The sequence below is a fragment of the Drosophila albomicans genome, chromosome X (genome assembly GCF_009650485.2).
Source record: "Drosophila albomicans strain 15112-1751.03 chromosome X, ASM965048v2, whole genome shotgun sequence".
Taxonomy (NCBI): Eukaryota; Metazoa; Arthropoda; class Insecta; order Diptera; family Drosophilidae; genus Drosophila; species Drosophila albomicans.
Genome location: NC_047627.2, coordinates 9,935,154 through 9,956,004, shown reverse-complemented (window position 1 = coordinate 9,956,004; position 20,851 = coordinate 9,935,154). Strand labels below are relative to the sequence as shown.

Genomic DNA, 20,851 nt, shown 5'->3' with positions numbered 1-20,851 from the left:
TTAAGTACAAAGGGTATTTTAATGATGTGGCTAGCAGCATTTTAATTATTGTGCCCAGCTAAAAGGCTAATTTAATTATAGTCCCATGTATATGTATGTAGGTAGGTATTCAAATAATATGCTAGCTAAAGGGACATTTTAATGCTGTGCCAGCAGAACAGGGCATTTTAATGTGGTGTTAGTACATACATTTGTATGTATGTACATACATACTATGTATGTACATATATGGAAATAGTAAAGTGCTAAGCAGAAGGGATATTTTTAAATTGGGCCCAGCGAAATGGGCAGCAACGCTCTGGTCACACTTTGAGAGCAACAGGTATTTTGGAGTCGCGCAAACTCGCTTTTTATTGTCGCTGATGTTGCTGCCACACGCTCTCCAGCTCTAGCTGCACACAGCGCAGACGTGTCGCCACAATTTGCCGCCGCCGCCGCGCTTGGCGCCTAAAAATCAAACGGGGCGCCACATTGTTTTTTTCGCCTCGCTTTATTTTTTTTTTTGAAAAATAACGTGCAACAACGCCGACGCCGACGGCGGCGACTTGAACTAATAATGTGATTTGTTCTCGTGTGGCTATTTTTGCGCAGCCGGAGTGCATTGTTAATGATCTTCTCCTGCTCTCGGACTCCACTCGACTCTGATTTGTGGCGTCTGGCGTCTGCACTTTTTACAATGTGATAATTTTCAACAATTTACTCCCCTTTTTGCGCCGGCGGCGGCGGCGGCGGCGTTTAACGGTGTCGTCCTTGATGTACCAACAACAACAGCAACAAGACGAACTGTGGAATCGACGGCGCCGGCGAGAAGACGATAACGCAGCAATTTCTGCGCATCATGATATGATGATGATAATTATATGTATGTACGGCAAACAGTCGCAATCGTTGATAGCGACACGCACAACAACAACAACAATAACAACACCAACAACAGCAACTAATACAACACGCAGACACAGTCAAATGATGACAATGCTGATAATGGACTAGCGACAGGGTCACTGCCAACCGCAGCAGCAGCGACGTCGACAGCAGCAGAACTCAGTCGCAGTTGCATTTCCTTTTGCAGGGAATTCGCTGGGGGTCACAATGCAGCTGGCGCGGCAGCAAGACGCCGCCGCAGCAGCAGCAGCTCCATTCAGAGTGACGTCGCTGCCATCAGCAATTTCATTGTAACAGCTGTGCTGTCGCCGTCGCACAACAGCAACAACAACAACATCTCGACATCAACAATGCTCGTAAGAGCGAGAACGACGCGTCGTGATCGCTCGTTTATTCATTCGTGAGTTCGGTTTGGTTCAATTCGGTTCGTTTCGTTCGTTTGCACATCGTGTTCGTTCGGCCGGCACTTGTTCGGCTCTTTGGGCTCCGGCTTTGGCTCTGACTGCGGCTGGTGTTGCTGTTGCTGCTGCTGCTGCTGACTTTGGCTCTGTCTGTCGTCTGTCGTCTCTGGTTGGCGGCGGCAGTGGGCTCCCCAATCTTTCCTTCAAATAAAACCAGTGCCCGCTTGCAATTTTCACTTAGTTTGAGTCTGAACGGCGACTGCGCCGGCGTGTCCGTGTGTGTGCGTGAGTGTGTGTGTGTATGTGTGGATGCGCGTGCGTGAGTAAGAAGCGTATGCACAATAAGATCGCGATACGAATCACTTGAAACTGAAACTGCAATTGCAATCGATAAACAATAATCGGTGAACGCGCGCGCCAAACTAATTATTTGTAGAATTCGTCCTATCGATTTGTAAGCTTCTTTGTTGTTGCTTTCTTTTTGCGCGTGTGCTGCGCATGCGCAACAATAACAAAAGCTTAAGAAAGAACGGAAACTCGAAACGAAAACCGAAACGGAAACTGAAGCTGAAAAATAAAACTAATCAAAATCTAAAATCGCTTAGTCATTGGCCGGCGCATAGATTGTTGTTATTATTTAGTGTGTGTGTGTGTGTGCTTTTTTTTACAATTTTTTTTGTGACTGTGTTTTACTGTGCAACTCTGACGACAACATACAACACTTACCTGACATCATCCCATTATCTTAACGTCGTAATCATAGCACTATAATCATTACCATCAGCGCCACCATAATTATAAGCAGCAACAGCGTTGTCGGCATTTGCGGTTGACATCTTTACGGGCTTCATTCAGAGCAAAATAACCAAAACAAACACAAACACAGCAACGGCAACACAGTCGGATCGGCAACAACACCAACAACAACATCAAGAACCGCGGCATTATTTTGGTGAGTAGCGAGTACGATATATTATACATGTATCTTAAGATCACGGGGGAAACATATAAGATTTGGCGATCTTTATAGTAAAGTTTTTAACATAGCTTTTATTTTTAGGCAATCTTGAATCGATCGCCTTAATCAAATTATTCACATTTTTGTTGTTCAAAATGCCAATTTGCTGTGATTAACAATTGTTTTGTTTTGTTTTTTTTTATTCTGTTGTTAGATCTTAAAAGGCTCCGATACTGAATTATTTAGTATAATATTATGATCATGCCGCTATGCTGGTTGGGCTCGTGATTTTGATCACTGATCGTCGAGTTAAGGCCAGCACCATTTTTTCGAGCGGCGGGTCTAAGGAGAGGGCGCTCTTTGTTTTTCTCAAGAAACTGGGGGAACAGCAAAAACCTAAAGAAAAAACCCACAAAAAAAAAAAATAGACAGTTGTTTTTTTCTTCCAATTTGCTATTTTAAAGCTCAGGCTATTTTCAGTTGTTTCTCTTTTTTTGTGGATTGCTTGTTGTTGCCTTTCGGGCAAAACAGTAGCCATATATTAAGCTAATTTCCTGTGTGATCTCAGCCAGCGCACATACACACAAACAGTGAGAGACAGACTGAAACACACACACACACACACTTGCACACATTCGTATCTGAGAGATACACAAACAAAGCCAGGCTAAATGAACGCCAAAAGCAACTCCCAAAAATGGTCAAAATAAGCGCGGCGCATGTTTTTGGCCAAAACAAAAAGCAACAACGCCACAACACTGTATGCGGCACCAAAACAAATCAAATCAAAACGAATTAAATGATTTGTTATAACATATTTTGTAGGCTGCAGCAGTGCGTCCAAAACTTCATCCATCCGTCAGTCCGTCGGTCCGTCAGTCCGTCGGTCCATCCATCCCAATTGTCTATATCCGTCTCTTTTGTGACGATCCGCGGCCATCCCAAGAAACGCCTGTGCAAAATTTATGGCCTGCATTTTGTTGTACTACAACAAGAAGCTGGAGTCGCAGCTCCAGAGAGAGAGAGAGAGAGGGAGAAACAAAAAGTAAAAGAAAAATAAAAAATCAAAACGACGTCGCCATAAAAAATACATTTTCGGCCCACATGCGATGCGAACCGACGCGGAGACGCCCGCCACTAAAGAAATTAAAATATGCCTCGAGACGGCAACACAGAGAAAAAACATAATAAAAGAAAAAACAACAACAACAACATGTATGTGAGTGTATCTTTGGAGTTACGTGCGATCTGGACAGACCTCCTCGCCTCGCTCTCCACCCCTGGCCCCCCTCAGTTGCTCCTCTGAAAGCGTTAGTCGTTCCGCGTTTTACGTTAAAAGTTTCATTTCATTCATAAAAATAAAAACTGTGACTGTGCGAGTGTGTGTGTGTGTGTGTGCGACGACTTGGGTGTGTGTAAGTGTGTGGTTGTGTGTGTGGCTCAATGAAACTACAACGCATGAATGAAAAATATGTGAATGAAGCTTCGACAATGGGAGTTTAGTCTTGGCGGGTAGGCGTACAAATTGCTTTGGTTTCGTCTCCGGTTCGCTTCAAGTGAAATCTTTCAAAGCCTCAAATGTTCAGCCCCTTCCTCTCACCTCTTCATTCCCATTTATGCTACGCTTTGTAGCAGACTCGTAGATCATTTTTCTCTCAGCGTTTTTGCCATTTTCACGTTCGCTTTATGGCCTGGCCATATGTTGCTATTGCTCTTTGCTGTTGGTGGGCAGAAGATCCTCATCCAGCATAAATCGAGATACTCTGCATTTGCATGCAAGGCGATCATCCGAAATAAATGATCAGCAATCAGTTGATCAGAGATAAGGAACCGAAAGCCAATTTATCTTATATATTAATTTACAAAATTCAAGCAAACAAGTTGAGCAAAATTTTTAACCCATGTAGGAAAACAATATTAAAATAAAAAATACCATAAAAACACAAAATTATTGGGGATAAATTTCTCTTAATATTGATTTCATATATTTAACTTATTTTAAAACGATTTGGCATGCTTGAATATTTCTTGTTTTATAAATCAAATCAGTCGTGTCTTTTAATTCAGAATTTGTTTTGTAATAGAAAATGATCTGCTCATCTCTGATGAACAATTAAAAAATGATCTTGTAAATGTTTAATTTTATTTGTATTATTGCATTTTCTTTTTTGATAGTCTTTTACATTTTTTGTGATCTCCATTATATTTCGACGATCCCTTATTATAATAGCATACAAAATTTTAATACAGAAAAAAATATAATAAAAAACTGACGATCGTCAAAGATATGCCATCATATTTGTCAACGAAATACTTGAACCAAATTAAAAGAATATTTTATATTCATCGTTATGCCATTAATGTTCAACCTTATATAGATCACAACGATTGTCTTGGTATATTTATGAATCATCTAGAATATATTGAGAACTGTGCAGAGTATCCAAAAATGTTCTGCTTTACGTGATTCCATTTTGCGGTTGCGTTTGCGTTCCTTCTTAGGCATGGCGTATTTTTCATTTTTCTGGGAATTTTTTGTTTTTTTTTTTTCAATTTTGTTTTTTTCTCCATTTTTTTTTGTGACTTGGGTCGCATTATTTGCATACAAAGTCGAGATGATCTAAGAGTAGAGCTTAGTTTGTCGCCCATGTCGCAAATGATGACGATGTTGATGATCATTATCGCGAGATGATGATGTGATCGACCAGCCAAATGTAAAGCGACAACAAAACGTGGCTAATAAATTAGGCAAAGCGTCAACAAAGCTGTTGACAAATGTCAATTTTTGAACACCAACGCCAAACAGCCAAACAGACAAACAGCCAAACAGACAGCAAGCAAAAGCCAAATGCAAATACGAATACAAATTCCGAATACAAAATCAATATGGACGATGTGTAGAGGATGACGATGATGATGAGTATATATATTCGTATCGTTGCAGTGAAATTTGTCGATTTTAGCTTCGTTTTTTTTCTTTTTGGCGATTGATGGCTATTGAGGATAAAAGAGCCCAGTTAGGAGAGAGAAACTAACGTACACATGGTATGTGAGATCATTCAGCACGTGGGTCGTTTACACAGCTCGAAAGAAAATAGGCATTTGGCGATTAGATAAATCAGTTAGCCTAATGCCTAATGATTGAATGAGTTACGACTTGAACATGTCGGAACCGACTCAATTTCCGAATGAATGAATGAATGAACGAAAGCTCCTAGCGGAGAGTTCATCAATCAACTTTGGCTGCAATTGCAATTGGCAGCCAACGAAGCATGGCCAACTCTGATCAGCAGACAAAATCATTGATCAATGCTCTCTGCGGATGTGGATGCGCGTCTGCGACTGCAAATGGAAGAGCGAGAGGGAATAAAGAGGAAACTGGTATTTGCTGTCTGCCAAATGAAAATTCAATCAATTGCCCTGACATTTAATGGAGGGAGCCGTCAAATGTGATTGATTGATAATTAAAAGTGGCGCCTGCCAGTCGACGCAGTGCAGCATAATGAACAGCGCCAATGGCCAATTCAGTCAGTCAGTCAGTCAGTCAGAGACTGGAACACGAGTTGATACACAGACACTGAGACTGGGGACTGGAGACTGAGACTGAGACTGCGACTGAGACTGGGTTTGAGACTGGACTCGACTTCGACTTCGACTTGATTCGACGCAACGTTTAACATATGATAATGTGGCGCTTGCTAATTTCGTGCGATTCTTTCAAGTTTTGCCGCAATTGCAAATGAGAATGGCTCGCGGCTCAGGATGGGACGATAGACAATAGGACAGATAGACGGACAGACAGCCAGACTGACTGACTGACTTACTGATGGAGAGACTGTCTCTGGACTCTGGAAGTCGAGCTAAATCATCATTTTATTGTCAACATTATGCTCACGATGGGGTTTTTGTTTTTTATTTTGCATTGCATTTGAATTTAAATTAAAACGGCGCCTGCTAAAGGCGCCAACAGAATCTGTGATGTCTTCGCTTTCACTACGCTCTCCTTGCGAGTCCGCTCATCCGATCATCTGCTTTGGCTGCTCATTAACGGAAGGTCTAGACTCTAGAGTGCTTTGACTTATTTATAGTATCTTAAATTTGTCAGAATTACTTATGAATAATAATAAAATATAAAATAATATTGATAATAATTTATAATTTGAGTAAAATTTTAGGGTACAAGGTGTAGGCATATATCACATTATTTTTTGTGTGTTGTTAGCAGATCGTAAAATATTATACCTTTTTAATCCGTTTCGGTCGTAAATAAGGACTTCAAATCATCATTAACTGTAGACAAGATTATCGCAAAGCAATTGCAAAAAATACTGACAAGCAAAAAGCAAACTCGTCTTTATGATACTATTTCAATGATACACCTTCAAATATTGTAAGAGAAATGTGTTATTATCACTTAAATATACCAAAATAAAATACCTGAAATATACCAATAGTTATATTTCGTATATCGCTATTTTATTTTCAAATATAGTAAGATTTGTGCGGTATTATCATAAAATACTAAAATCTACCGATGCGGTATTATAGTTCAAATACACCGAAAAAATACTGAAATATAATAATATAATACTGAATAATAATGAAAAATAATATATATATATAAATATAATTCGGATATAAATCTATGAATTTAGTATACCAAAAAATACTGAAATGCTTCAAAAATTATATTTCGATATACTACTACATACATGCAAAATATACCGTACTCAAATATAGTGCGGTATTATATTATCATTAAAATATACCAAAATAAAATATATAAAAAAATACTGTAAAGTACCAACATTTATATTTCGTATATCGATATAATACTACATGCAAAATATACCAACTAAAGCAATTAACTTTAAAATTGTTTCTTAAACAGCTTCTACGATTTTTATTTGCCAGCAACTTTTCAATATCAGACATTTCGTTATTTTGTATCTTTCTGGGAAAGAGTATTTAGAACACATTATAGCTGGCTGAAAACTGAAGTCACTCACTCATGTGATTTGTATATTTTTTGGGCACGTTTCGCGCTTGGCAAAATTTAAAAGAAAAGATTTTTAATTTGTTTCCAAGCTAATGAGCTTTGTTTAATTTTATTAATGGAATTGCCAACATTTATCATAAATTACAAATCGTGATCGTGATAACAGCGCCAGTGCCCCCAGAACAACACCAACAACAACAGCAGAAACAACAACAACAAGTTGCCCGAGTCAGTTCTCAGCTTGTGCTTGAAGCTTCAGTTCCCAGTTTCATTTGCTCTCCCAACTTGACTTCGTCATCTGCTCATCTGATGAATAATTAAGTTGTCGTGTGTTGCTTTGATAATAAGAACAACAATGCTGCTGTTGCTCCTCTTGTTGTTGTAGTTCTTGCTAGTTCTTGTTGTTGTTGCTGTTGCTGCTGTGTGGTTTTTGTGTTTCTCTTTCAAGCGCCGCATTCAAATTATTTGCTTAATTTTATTGCTCGTGTTCTGGCAACCAAATATCGTTGCTCACTGTCTCACTCACACTTTTTGGGAACTGCCCAAAAAACAAATACATCATTGGCAACTTAATTTTCCCATTTGCTAAAAGCAAATCAGCTTTTATTTATTGTCCAGCAATAGTTGTCGTTGACATTGTTGATGTTGTGGTTGTTGTTGTAGAATATTTTCGTAGAAATTTGTGCCACAATTGTTGCAAGTTGGCATCGTTGATGTCCTGCCTCGTCAATTGTCAATTGTGGAGCTCAGATTGGCGCCACACAGCGCAGCAGCAACAATTTGCTACCTCATCAGCAATAATAACAGCAACGGCAGCAACAACTGTTGCAACAGCAACAGCAACAACAACAAAAACAGGCAATAATCTTGATGAAATGCGCACAATTGAAATTCAATCTCATTGCAGTGGCAACAATCTTAGCCTAAAGCGACGCCAACACTGCGCTGTGGTTACTCGATTTCGCTATTGCTGTTGTTGTTGTTGTAGTTGTTGTTGTTGTAGTTGTTGTTGTTGCTGTTGTGTCGAGTGACTTGAATGTGGCATTAATCTTGGATTAATCTTATAAATGAAGCATTTCATTCGAGCTTAACGCGTCCAATTTGCTTAAATCCATTCATCTCGCAGCAATTAAACTTGTTCCATCTTAATGGGCTTTCAAAACCTGTCAAATTATTACATTAATCTTGGATTAATCAGTATGTAAGTCACATGAATAATACAATACACAACAAATGAATCAAATATAATTACTCTTGAACAATGCAAATGAGTTCGTCCCATGCTCTTCTCGAAGCTCTTCCTGCTGTTTTAAATTCAAATGTGAATTAACTAATTATTGCATTTCCTACATTGCAAATCTTTTAATTGCTTTGCTAAATGTATTTGTTTATTTTAGATTAATAAACAGATGTTCTCTTAATGCGACAATCAAGAAAAAATATGACTTAAATGCGATGCAAAGTATTTCTTTAATATTCAAATAAAGTTGTCAAGCTATCACTTTTGTTTTTTTTTTCTGTGCTCTACTTTTAAAATTCTGATAATAATATGTTACAGCTGTTTTTATGCCATTCTCATTTTACAATAATATTTCGTGAGAAAACAAATAGATTTGCCTCTTTCAAATGGAATTTCAATATTCAAAATGCTCTTTGTATCAAAATTGCTGAATGTGCAAAATGAGGAATGCAAAAACAATTGCAACATATGATAAAAGATGTAATACATAATATGTTGGAGCTTCATACAAATGGTTTTACAATTTTATAATATAACATATTATAAACATATATATATTTGGTATGAAATTGGTGCAGCATAAAACCTGAAAATTAGTTCCAATTTAAATTAAATTTGTATACTCGCTATCCATAGAATAGAAGGGCTTTACAATTTTGTGCCTACAGAAAATGTAACAAGTAAAATGAGGCATCTTTGACCTCATAAATTATATATATTTTTGATTATCATCAACGATATAGCCATATCCTCCTATCCCATAAAACAAAATCGACTACAAAGCGTAATTTTGAAGATAAAGTTAATTGTAGTACAAGAGTAACAATAACTATAGTATTTATGATTCCTGTGATTTGGTTAAGATCTGATGAAAATTGTAGAAATTATTTCAGAATTACGTTTGTAAGATTGCCTGCTGCAATCGGGTCTTAAAAGCAGTGACAATCTGGGATATTTTGACATCTGTGGTATATTTCGAATGTAGTACTAGGTATACTATATGGATAGCGGGTATCTTACAGTCGAGCACCCTCGACTGTAGCTTTCTAAACTTGCTGTATTTAAATTCATTGTTTGGTTTTGGCGAATCTAAATGTCTAGTTAAATCGAATCTACTTCTGAGCTAAGCTTTAACTTTTGCGGTTCTCGCGTTTTGTATAATACACTTGAAATCTTATTCTGTGGCTAGTCTATACCAAGAATGAGATAAATTCAAATCGAACTGAAATCAAACCTTTAATCATTTGCCTTACAGCTGTCGCCCTGTTGGAGATATAATGCAATCGCTGCCATGTGCCCGCTAATTGCCAAGCTGCTGAGACGCATCGATAACGGCTAAGAGACAGAGATTCTCCCTAGAAAAAACTCATTGAGAGAGTCCCAGAGAGAGAGAGAAAGATAAGGAAAGAAAGAAAGAGAGAGAGAGTAAGAAAATATATAGAGGAGAGCCACACACAAAGTATTTGCAAGCATGAAGCGCCTCTATTTGAGCACTCTGCTCTGCCTGTGGTTCAGCTCTGGCGGCAGCCTCAAGCTTTATGGCCTGCACACCGATGAGCTGCTCGAGGGCGAGGGACAGCTGGTGGTGCCACGGCGTGTGCACGCCGATGGTGCATTCATGACACACACACTCGACTATGCCCACGATCGGGATCATCGGCGGCATCGTCGCAGCACTGACCATCAGCATCAGCAGCCGGAGTTGCATTTCGAGCTGCCGCTGGCCAACGAGACGTTGCATCTGGAGCTGACGTAAGTGCCACCTCACGAAATGTCTGCACTCCTCAAGTATTCTAATGCATTGCCACTTCCACTTCCATTTCCACTTGCAGGCCAAATAGCTATTTCCTGGCGCCGCATCTGATTGTGGAGCGTCATCGTCGCGATCTGAGAACTCGTGCGCCTCCAGAGGCGCATCAGCTCAATTGCCATTTCCATGGCAAGGTGCGTGGCCAGCCGTCGGCCAATGTCGCCATATCCACATGCTCTGGTCTGGTAAGTCAAGATAAATTAATATTTCAAAGAAATTTTGATTTACTCTTCAAAAATATATAAAAAGTTGCACAACAAATTGATAGTAAATTTTATATTTCATGCTTTATTGCAATAACTCCAATAATTGGAATTTCTTTAAAATACTTTACCACTTTTAATAGCAAATTTTATATTTCTTGTTTTGTTGCATTAATTTCAATAATTCTAAATTGCTTAAAATACTTTACCACTTTAAATGCAAATGTTTTTCTACTACATTCCTTATCTTCAGCTATCCAAGAATGTCGATAATAATCTCAATTAATAATGTGTTTAATCATTTTAATTACTCGTCAAAAGTGCCACACAAAATTATTCAGAATTTTCCATCATGCTTACGAAAGCTGTTGCTGTATTTGTATTTTTGCTTATGGCGAAATAAATTGTTTTCACAGAATTTTGCGTATAATTGGGCCTTATTAGAATTTACGACGAAAATATATATAAGCTAGTAAATGCTGATAGTATGTATATATATAGTATATACTCATATTGATAGTATATAGTACAGACTCATTATGGATAGTATATAGTATATACTTATATTGATGATATATAGTGTTTACATATTATACTTATGAATTGTAAATGCATCAGCAAGTTTGTTGCCTAAGTCTTTTGTTTTGAAACACAGTAGCTCACTGTTTTTATTTCAATAACAGGTGGGGCATGTGAAGACGGCCAGCAATGAGTATTATATAGAGCCGTCCAAGCAGTATGCGGCACATCCTATCAATGGGCATCCACATGTGGTGTTCCAGCGCTCCTCGGTGATGCCCAAGCAAAAGGTAAGTCAAGCATTTAGTTGTTGTTTATATAGTTTCTCATGGTTGATTCGCTTAGGCGACACAACAACGACGTCGCCACAAGCGAAAGCGTAAGGAACAGCGCCGAAAGGGTCACATCAGCAATTGTGGCACACGCGAGCCGCGACGACGCATGGAGACGCGTCTCGAGTGGCAGTCGCGTGGCAAGTTTAAAATACAAGGTGGTCGCAAAGTGCGTCGCCATCATCAGCATCATCAGCAGCAACTGCAACAGCAGCAGCATACGCAACATCATCTGCCTGCACGTCATCATCATTACCATCAGCAGCCGCACACAAAGTTCAAGTACGACACACAGCCCGAGGAGCCACAGACGGGGCCACGCAGCAGACGCTCGATTAGCAGTCCGCGGCATGTGGAGACACTGATTGTGGCCGATGCCACAATGTCGGCATTTCACAAGGATGTCGTCAAATATCTGCTGACCATTATGAATATGGTGTCTGCTCTGTACAAGGATCCCAGCATTGGCAATGCCATTGAAATTGTTGTGGTCAAGATTATCGAATTGCAGGAGAACGATACGGCACCCGAACTAAATCTAACGCAGAATGCGCAAAAGAATCTCGATCGATTCTGCAGGTAAATTCAAATCAATGATCACCCCGTCAGCTGGGAATCACAAAGTCATTATCTCGTATGTTGCAGCTGGCAGCACAAGCAGAACTCGGCCAACGAGAATGATCCGAATCATCATGATGTTGCCATACTGATCACGCGCAAAAACATTTGCGGCAACAATTGCATGTGAGTAGACAATGATAAAGTTATTTAAACGAAAAGTTTACATATTTACTTTATAAAGACTTAGACAACAGTTTATTCAGTTCTAAAAAATGATAATTTATTTTAAATTGAATACTTAAATTATTAAAAGCCTATATACCAAATACTAATACGAACAAAACTAATAATAAATAAATATTTGATTTAAAATAAATTTTATTTTATTGAATGATTTGTTCCACTTTGAACGCTTTCTGTGAATCTCATTGCAATCGCAAATTTAAATTTCTAATATTAATATTTTATAAAATTCTAAGAAAATGTATTTATATTAAACTAAATATATGTATGATTTCAAAGAATTTAACTACAATCGCAAGATTATTAAGCATAAATTATTATTATTATATTTTGTGGAAATATAAATTTACTTTAAATTAAATACTACAAACTTCAGCATATACTATTATAAATACATATTGCATGTTTTCTGAGAATTTCATTACTATCGAAAGTTTATTTAGCAACAATAATTTCGTATAATTCAACATCATTTTACTAACTAAATACTACAATCTTCAGACTATATTATTTTAACCACAGACACTGCGGGATTTCGAAGAATTTCATTGTGATCACAAGTTAATCAAGCAACAATTATAATGTGCGAATATCACATTAATTGTTTTTAAATATAATATATTCATAATGCTTAAGGTGTAAACGTCTTTCTTATGTATTTTACATTTCTTCTTTTTTTTGTTATTGTTGCAGGACTCTGGGACTGGCGAATGTGGGCGGCATGTGCAAACCGAGGCAATCGTGCAGCGTCAACGAGGACAACGGCATCATGCTCTCCCACACGATCACGCACGAATTGGGGCACAAGTAAGTCGGCACTTCCGTCAGTTTAGCGGCGCCTTGCATTCGCAGTTGCAGTCGCATTTGCAACATGCAACATGCAACCCATAGAAGAGACAGAGAGAGAGAGAGACACACAGTATGCTAGTTGGCCAACATCGAAATGCACTTTCAGGCCAGTCACTTGTGGCCAGCGGCAAGTGGCAAGTGGCAGGCAGCCAACGCAATGCAAATGCATCAATTGATCGCAGCCAAAGATTTATGTGCAGCCCAATTCGTTTAATGAATGAATCAAAGCAACAACCACAACCACAACAAAAACAACTGCAACTGCAACAGCAACAGCAGCAACTAAAAAATGAATGAATTGCTGCCTCTAAGTGGACGCGACGGATGCTTTTGACACCTGCGTGTGTTGTGTGACAATGATCGCCTGCGTTCCACGCCCACAGTTTGTTTTTAGCATCAAGCAAAACAGTTGCCACCACAGTTGCCTCCTCGCCACTTGCCACTCTCCCTCTTCGCGCCTTGCCCCTTCCCCCTGGCGGCTGCCGCCTCCTTCGCTATTCAAACTCAATTAGTCGCAGACTCAGCGACAAAAACACACACTCACTCATTACCCACTGCTAGGGATGCACAACCACTTAAATGTTCCGTCACTTTTAAGTTTTAACTCAGTTTCTGGTTGTATTTTGAAGCACATTAAATCGTTCAGCATTTAGGTGCACATTCATGAGCTTTTTTAGATTGTTTTTAACGAGCTTTTATGACAAGCAAAAGTCTTATTAAGCTGTTTTATAGCTTGCGCTTTTCTGAGCGTGTTGTTTCTGTTTGAAAGCACATTAAAATGTAACTTGATTGGCCTACATTGTGAACGTTTGTTTAGTCATATATTAATGAGCAATTTTTTAATTGTATTTATCAAGTTTTTATTTTCTGTATGTGGAACATATTTAGAAGTTCTATAGTTTGTGTTTAAAAGCGCATTAAACTGTTACTTGACTATTTTATATGTTGCATATTAATGAGCTTAATGAGCTTTCGTTTTGAGCACTTTTTCATAATAATCACGCTATTAATCAATGTATTATAATAGGTAGGTAACTTTGGCATATTTCAGCTTATAAGCTTTTTTATGGTTTACGAATTTGTGGTTTATTACTTTTATTTGTGCGAATTATTGAGACGATGAAACCTCTAACATTTAATTCAAACACTTGACTTGCAACGTCAAAAGTTTATTTTGTATTTAGTAAATTTCGTTCATGCAAAAAATGTTAATTTAATTAACTTGTCTGTGGCGCTAACTGCTGCTAAAAATCAATATATTGGAAAGTTCATTTTTGAAGTCAAGTCGCAGTTTAGTGCAACCCTGGCGCAAGCTGGCAAAAAGAGTGAGAGGGGAAGTAGGCAGCAATTTGGTAGCCAGTATTGTTGTTGTTGTTGTTGTTGTTGTTGTTGGTGTCGCAGTTGCTGCAGTTGTCGGTTGTCCGGTTTCGTAGGCTTATCTCGTTTCGTGTTCGTGCCAAGTGGATTTTTGTAAAACGCCTTATAAGCGCAGCCAAGTGCCCGTCAGTCTGGCGTGTTCCGATTGAGTCAACCCAGCCAGGCAGCCAGCCAGCCAGCCAGCGGATCACCAGTTCACCAGCTCAGCTCAGCACCCGGCTCCATCATCACAACACTCAGACACACACACACACACGCACACACTTAGACACCTCCGACACCTGTTGTTGTTGTTGTTGTTAGGCAATTTAGGTTTGATTATCGTTGGGTCGAACGGTCATCGTCAGGTGGCAGCTACCGTCCAAACAACGATATGCTTATTCACACTCTGTGTTTGTGTGTCTGTATGTGTGTTGTTGCTGTTGTTCTTAATTTAAGCACTATTCTAATAATCAGGTTTTTGACTCGCTTTTGGCTAGTCGCACAGCGTGGCATAAATTGCTTGTCGCGTTTTGCTGTTGTTTTGCTTCTCCAAAGACAATACAAATAATAAATCTCGTCTCATTTTGCCACTGGCAACTGTCCGAGCGAATGGGGGGGGGGGGGGGGGGGGCGAGCGAAGGGAGGGGGAATTTTACTTAACGCTGTCGTGCAGTCGCAACAATGTTGATCGAGTTTAACCCTTGTGGCGCAACTGTGCACAGCTTGGACATTTGTTTTTAACGTACAACGCTTGCAGCGTTAAAAGGCAGCAACAGCTAGATATGCGACTATTTCAATAACCAACTGCATATAGGAAATATGAAAATATAAAATGAAATATTTTGTATTCGTAAGTGTAGAATACTTTTCTAATTCGATTTAATAATATTTTGTTAACTATTTACTAATTCAATAATTGAGGGAAAGTTATTTTTTGTTTTAAAAAGCAAAAGGGTAACTGACAGAATTTGGTATATTCTTAACTCTTTGGTATATTTTAAATGTAGTACTACATCGTTATACCAAATACAGCTTGTGGTATATTTTAGTTTTTTCTGTTTATTTATTTTGCATATTAGTATAATATGGTTTAATTGAAAATGGGTAGCGAGTATCTCACAGTCGAGCCCATCAGTCTGTAGCTTTCTTACTTATTTTTCTTTTTTGTTTACAAAACATTTTTAGGTACAAGCTTTATACTATATATACTATTCGTAGTACCAACAAAAATAAATATTCCTTTTAGTTAACTATCCTACATACTTAGGGATTCTATAGCTAAATTAGAGCACAGATTATTTTAAGTATTCATATACAATTTTATATATCCATACAAAAACTAGTATACAAACAAATATTATTTAAGAGTTCTTAGTTCTTCGGTTCTATTAGATTTGGTATGACAGAGTAAACATTGCTTCTCTAAGCCTCCAAAAAGCTTGATTTTTATCGTCGTTTTTTTCAGTCCGATTGATTATCCCTCCTCTGGAAACCGATGTACACACAAGCTCATAGGCAAACGAGTCATTGCAAAAAATATAACCGATTTATGTTGTTGGATATCTTTTAGTATTTTTAGTTTTTTATTCTAATTTATTTATATTTTTTTTTTTTTTTGTCATTTGTACTATATTTTTTATTATATTGTTTTGAGTCACCCCAATTTAGTTATTTCTTCAGTTAAGTAATATTTTCTTAGTTACTGATTATATACAGGGTCTCTTAGAGTCAGCTATAACTACTTTTGTTTGTAATCCAACCTAATGCTTGTAACTTGCAGCTTCGGCATGTTCCACGACACTGCAAAAATCGGCTGCCATCCGCGAGTGGGCTCCATAGTCCACATTATGACACCAACCTTTGGGGCGGACACGCTGCAAGTTTGCTGGTCGAACTGCAGTCGCAAGTACATCACACACTTTTTGGAGTAAGTACAAAAAGAGTTAAAAAAAAGTTAATTGATCTTAACAGCGAACAAACTTTTGCATTACAGCCAGGGATTGGGCGAATGTCTGGACGATTCGCCGACCACGATTGCGGAATACAATTATCCGGAGACGCTGCCGGGTGAGGCATACAACGCCAAGCGGCAGTGCCGAATGCAATTCAACCTAACCACAGATAGCGATGTGGGCGCCTGCTCATCGCCACATGAGTTCTGCTCGACGCTGTGGTGTCGCGTCAATGGCGAATGTGTGACAAACATGCGACCCACGGCCCCGGGCACCACGTGTGGCAAGAACAAATGGTGCCAGAATGGCAAATGTGTGCGCATGGAGGAGCTGACGCCCATCAACGGGGGCTGGGGCAATTGGAGCGAGTGGAGCGAATGTTCGCGCAGCTGCGGCGGTGGCGTCTCCACGCAGCAGCGCGAATGCGATTCACCATTGCCCGCCAATGGCGGTGTCTTCTGCATTGGCGAGCGCAAGCGCTACAAGATCTGTCGCAAGCGGCCGTGTCCCGAACACGAGCCCAGCTTCCGGGCCCAGCAGTGTGCGCGCTACGACAATGTCAGCTATCAGGGTGCCACCTACAAGTGGCTGCCCTTCTTCGATAAGAGTAAGTTTGGGAAATTTTAAGATATTTACGGAATAATGTCGATAAGTGCATATACTCTAAATTCTGAATTTAAGATAACTGCGAATCCAAGTTAGTTGCATAGAATTTAAATTAGGCATTGCAGTTAATTGCACATCCAAGTTAATTGTATAAAATCCAATGTTGATCGCATAAAGCAGCTCATCTGTTAACATAAGTGGACTGCACATAAGTTTGGGAAGTTTGTTTGGGAAATTTGAAGATATTTACGGAATAATGTCGATAAGTGCTCTAAATTGTGAATTTAAGATAACTGCGAATCCAAGTTAGTTACATAGAATTTAAATTATGCATTGCAGTTAATTGCACATCCAAGTTAATTGTATAAAATCCAATGTTGATCGCATAAAGCAGCTCATCTGTTAACTTAAGTGGACTGCACATAGGTGCACATTTTGCATTAAAATGTAAAGCCATTACTATGTTTTGTTATATATGAAAAATTTGACTGTTAAATATTAGGGTCCATATACTAAAAATAAAAATGCAGATAATTGCATATCCATTTCCTACACATAAAGTATGTAATTATCTGCAAAATACATTCCAAATGCATATATTTTGAGGTGATCATTCAAAATGAAAATCCAAATATTTGCAAACCCATCTGTTATTTATTTTTATTTTAATTGCACATGGCTTAGCAATAATACGAAATGTGCCCTTATATGTAATGGCATTATTTTAAGCTTGGCAGATTTTAAGCTTATTCACATACAATTTTATGCAATTATATTGGATTAAATGTAGTTGAAGTTATAGAGATTAGTAGTAGAAAAACCAAGAATAAATTTACTTAAAATAAATATTGCATATAATTGCAACCTTTTTGTGTGCAGTTAACGATATTATACTACGGTATTGTACTTCTTTGCTAATCAACTCTCTCTTTCGGTTGTTTTGCAGACAATCCCTGTCGACTGTTCTGCAGCGATGTGGATGACACAATCATCGCCAACTGGGGCGAAACGGTGCTTGATGGCACTCCCTGCACGCTGGGCACGAATAACATGTGCATCGATGGCATCTGCAAGGTAAGTTCGGGTATAAACAGCGCACACTTGTTTCACGGCGAGATCAATTAAACGTGTATTTCATTCAGAAAGTTGGTTGCGATTGGATCGTTGACTCGGACATGCAGGACGATCGTTGCGGTGTCTGTGGCGGTGCTGGTGATCAATGCAAGCCCATAAAGGAAACCTTCATCGAACCCTTCAATGTCAGTGACGGTGTCTACGTTGATATTGTCAGCATCCCAGCGCGTGCTCGTCACATACTCATCCGTGAGTTGGGTAATTCACCGCATTTCCTTGCCATCGGACGGGGTGGATCGGGTGCGTTCTATTTGAATGGCGACAGCTTGATCTCGATGCCAGGGGAATTGGAAATTGCCGGCGTCGAGAGTCTCTACGATCGCCAGGATGAACAGGAGACTATCAAAATACCTCAGCCCATACAGCATTCCATAGTGCTATACGTAAGTTGTATGAAGACCAGTATCCTGACATTATCTAAGCTAGACTATGAGTACTACATATATCTATTGCTCTTGTTTGCTAATAGTCTAGACTTCTGATCTTGTAAAAGTGTATTCTTAGACTAGAAGACTAAAACTCTGTCTTCTTATCTAAGATTCTTCTCTAGTCTCTGATTCTTTTCTTCTTCTATAAGATTCTTCTCTAGTTTTTTATTCTTTTCTTCTTACATACGATTATTTTCTATTCTCTGATTCTTTTCTTCTTATCTAAGATTGTATTCTAGTCTCTGATTCTTTTCTTCTTCTATAAGATTCTTCTCTAGTCTCTGATTCTTTTCTTCTTCTATAAGATTCTTCTTTGGTTTTTGATTCCTTTCTTCTTATATAAGATTCTTCTCAAGTCTCTGATTCTTTTCATCCATAAGATTCTTCTCTAGTCTCTGATTCTTTTCTTCTTCTATAAGATTCTTCTCTAGTCTCTGATTCTTTTCTTCTTCTGTAAGATTCTTCTCTAGTCTCTGATTCTTTTCTTCTTATATAAGATTCTTTTCTAGTCTCTGATTCTTTTCTTCTTCTATAAGATTCTTCTCTAGTCTCTGATTCTTTTCTTCTTCTATAAGATTCTTCTCTAGTTTTTGATTCTATTCTTCTTATATAAGATTCGTCTCTAGTCTCTGATTCTTTGCTTCTTCTATAAGATTCTTCTCTAGTCTCTAGTCTCTGATTATTTTCTTCTTCTATAAGATTCTTCTCTAGTTTTTGATTCTTTTCTTCTTATGTAAGATTCTTCTCTAGTCACTGATTCGTTTCTTCTTCTGATTCTTTTCTTCTTCTATAAGATTCTTCTCTAGTCTCTTATTCTTTTCTTCTTTTATAAGATTCTTCTCTAGGCTCTGATTCTTTTCTTCTATAAGATTCTTCTCTAGTCTCTGATTCTTTTCTTCTTATATAAGATTCTTATCTAGTCTCTGATTCTTTTCTTCTTCTATAAGATTCTTCTCTAGTCACTGATTCGTTTCTTTTTCTGATTCTTTTCTTCTTATCTAAGATTCTTCTCTAGTCTCTGATTCTTTTCTTCTTCTATAAGATTCCTCTCTAGTTTTTGATTCTATTCTTCTTCTATAAGATTCTTCTCTAGTTTTTGATTCTTTTCTTCTTATGTAGGATTCTTTTCTAGTCACTGATTCGTTTCTTCTTCTGATTCTTTTCTTCTTATACAAGATTCTTCTCTAGTCTCTGATTCTTTAGCACTCTAGTTGCTTATTCCTACTCAACTTGTAATCTAATCTCTTTCCACTTGCAGGCGATCGTGCGCGGCAATGAGAGCAATCCGGGCATCTACTATGAGTTCACATTGCCCGCCCTGAATGTGAGCGCTGGGCGACAGCATCAGTGGCGTCTCAGCAACTGGACAGCCTGCTCCGTCAGCTGTGGCGGCGGTGTGCAACATCGTGAGCCCATTTGCCATGAGAATGGTAAAGGTAAAGAATTGACTTAATTGATTTAAAAGTTCTCATTCCTTTATGTACTCATTCCTTATTTCTTATCAACAGTGCTGTCAGATAAGTTGCCTTGCTGGACGCATGCGAAGAACAAACGTCCGTTGCGACAAACACGCGCCTGTGGCGAGCAACAGTGTCCGGCTCACTGGTGGCCCGGACCTTGGCAATTCTGCCCGGTTACTTGTAGGCAACCGGGTGCTCCGATGCCTCAGCGACGTCGCTCCGTTGTCTGTCTCGATCAGCACGATGTCGTTGTGACGGATGCCCAATGCAGCGCGCAGCCTCGGCTGCCCGAAACGGAGCCCTGCGAGGCTACGCTGCCCGAGTGCAGAGCAAAGCCCTGAGGCCAAACAGGAGATGGAAACTATTTATTTGCTACTAATAAATCTAAAGCTAATGTAAGTGAGAGCTGCAAATACTAAATCCCAGTTAGACAGTCAAGCTACATAATTTATTATACGATTCGGTTCAATTTGTGCCGTGGCGCCATCTAGCGTTCAGACATGGCATGCAAATTATGTAAGCCCCTTAATTCTAGTTTGTAATATTGTAATATTGTATTGTACGTATGTGAACTCAGTTCTTGGTAAATTTCCACAATATTTTTTCATTGATTGTAATGATTCTTTTTTTTTGTATTTTCGAAAATCGATCAGTGAAACTATTGGCATAAAATGCTTTCGATCTGTCCATTATAAACTTGATTTCCTTATTTTGAATTATGTGCAATGTCCAGAACATATTTAAAAAACAAAACCAATTTCATACTATGATAGTAGCAAATTTTTGAAATATATATTAAATTTCAAAAAGGGCCTATAAATTTGCACTTAAATAAAATACCTGACAAAAGTATTGTTGATCAACGTTTAATATATATATATATATATTTTTTTATATAATTTTCGAAAAAGC

At 38.4% G+C, this 20,851-nt stretch overlaps 1 protein-coding gene across 3 annotated transcripts; it reads left to right on the top strand.

Annotated features, from left to right (window-relative positions):
• Positions 1-1,940: 1,940 nt before the first annotated feature.
• LOC117567393 (A disintegrin and metalloproteinase with thrombospondin motifs 12) lies at positions 1,941-20,765 on the top strand. 3 transcript variants are annotated; one of them, XM_034247347.2, is made up of 13 exons: positions 1,941-2,238; positions 9,739-10,235; positions 10,316-10,478; positions 11,180-11,305; positions 11,361-11,926; positions 11,993-12,091; positions 12,845-12,958; positions 16,140-16,286; positions 16,353-16,918; positions 17,864-17,991; positions 18,060-18,434; positions 19,738-19,915; positions 19,988-20,765. In XM_034247347.2, exons 2-13 carry the CDS (start codon positions 9,955-9,957, stop codon positions 20,278-20,280), a joined length of 3,036 nt encoding a protein of 1,011 aa, XP_034103238.1. In that variant the 5' UTR covers positions 1,941-2,238; positions 9,739-9,954; the 3' UTR covers positions 20,281-20,765. The 3 variants fall into 3 exon arrangements, with proteins under 3 accessions (XP_034103238.1, XP_034103247.1, XP_051864693.1); XM_052008733.1 differs by lacking the exon at positions 1,941-2,238 and adding an exon at positions 8,292-8,444 and having other exon boundaries at positions 17,864-18,001; positions 18,064-18,434; XM_034247356.2 differs by lacking the exons at positions 19,738-19,915; positions 19,988-20,765 and having other exon boundaries at positions 18,064-18,255.
• Positions 20,766-20,851: the final 86 nt, after the last annotated feature.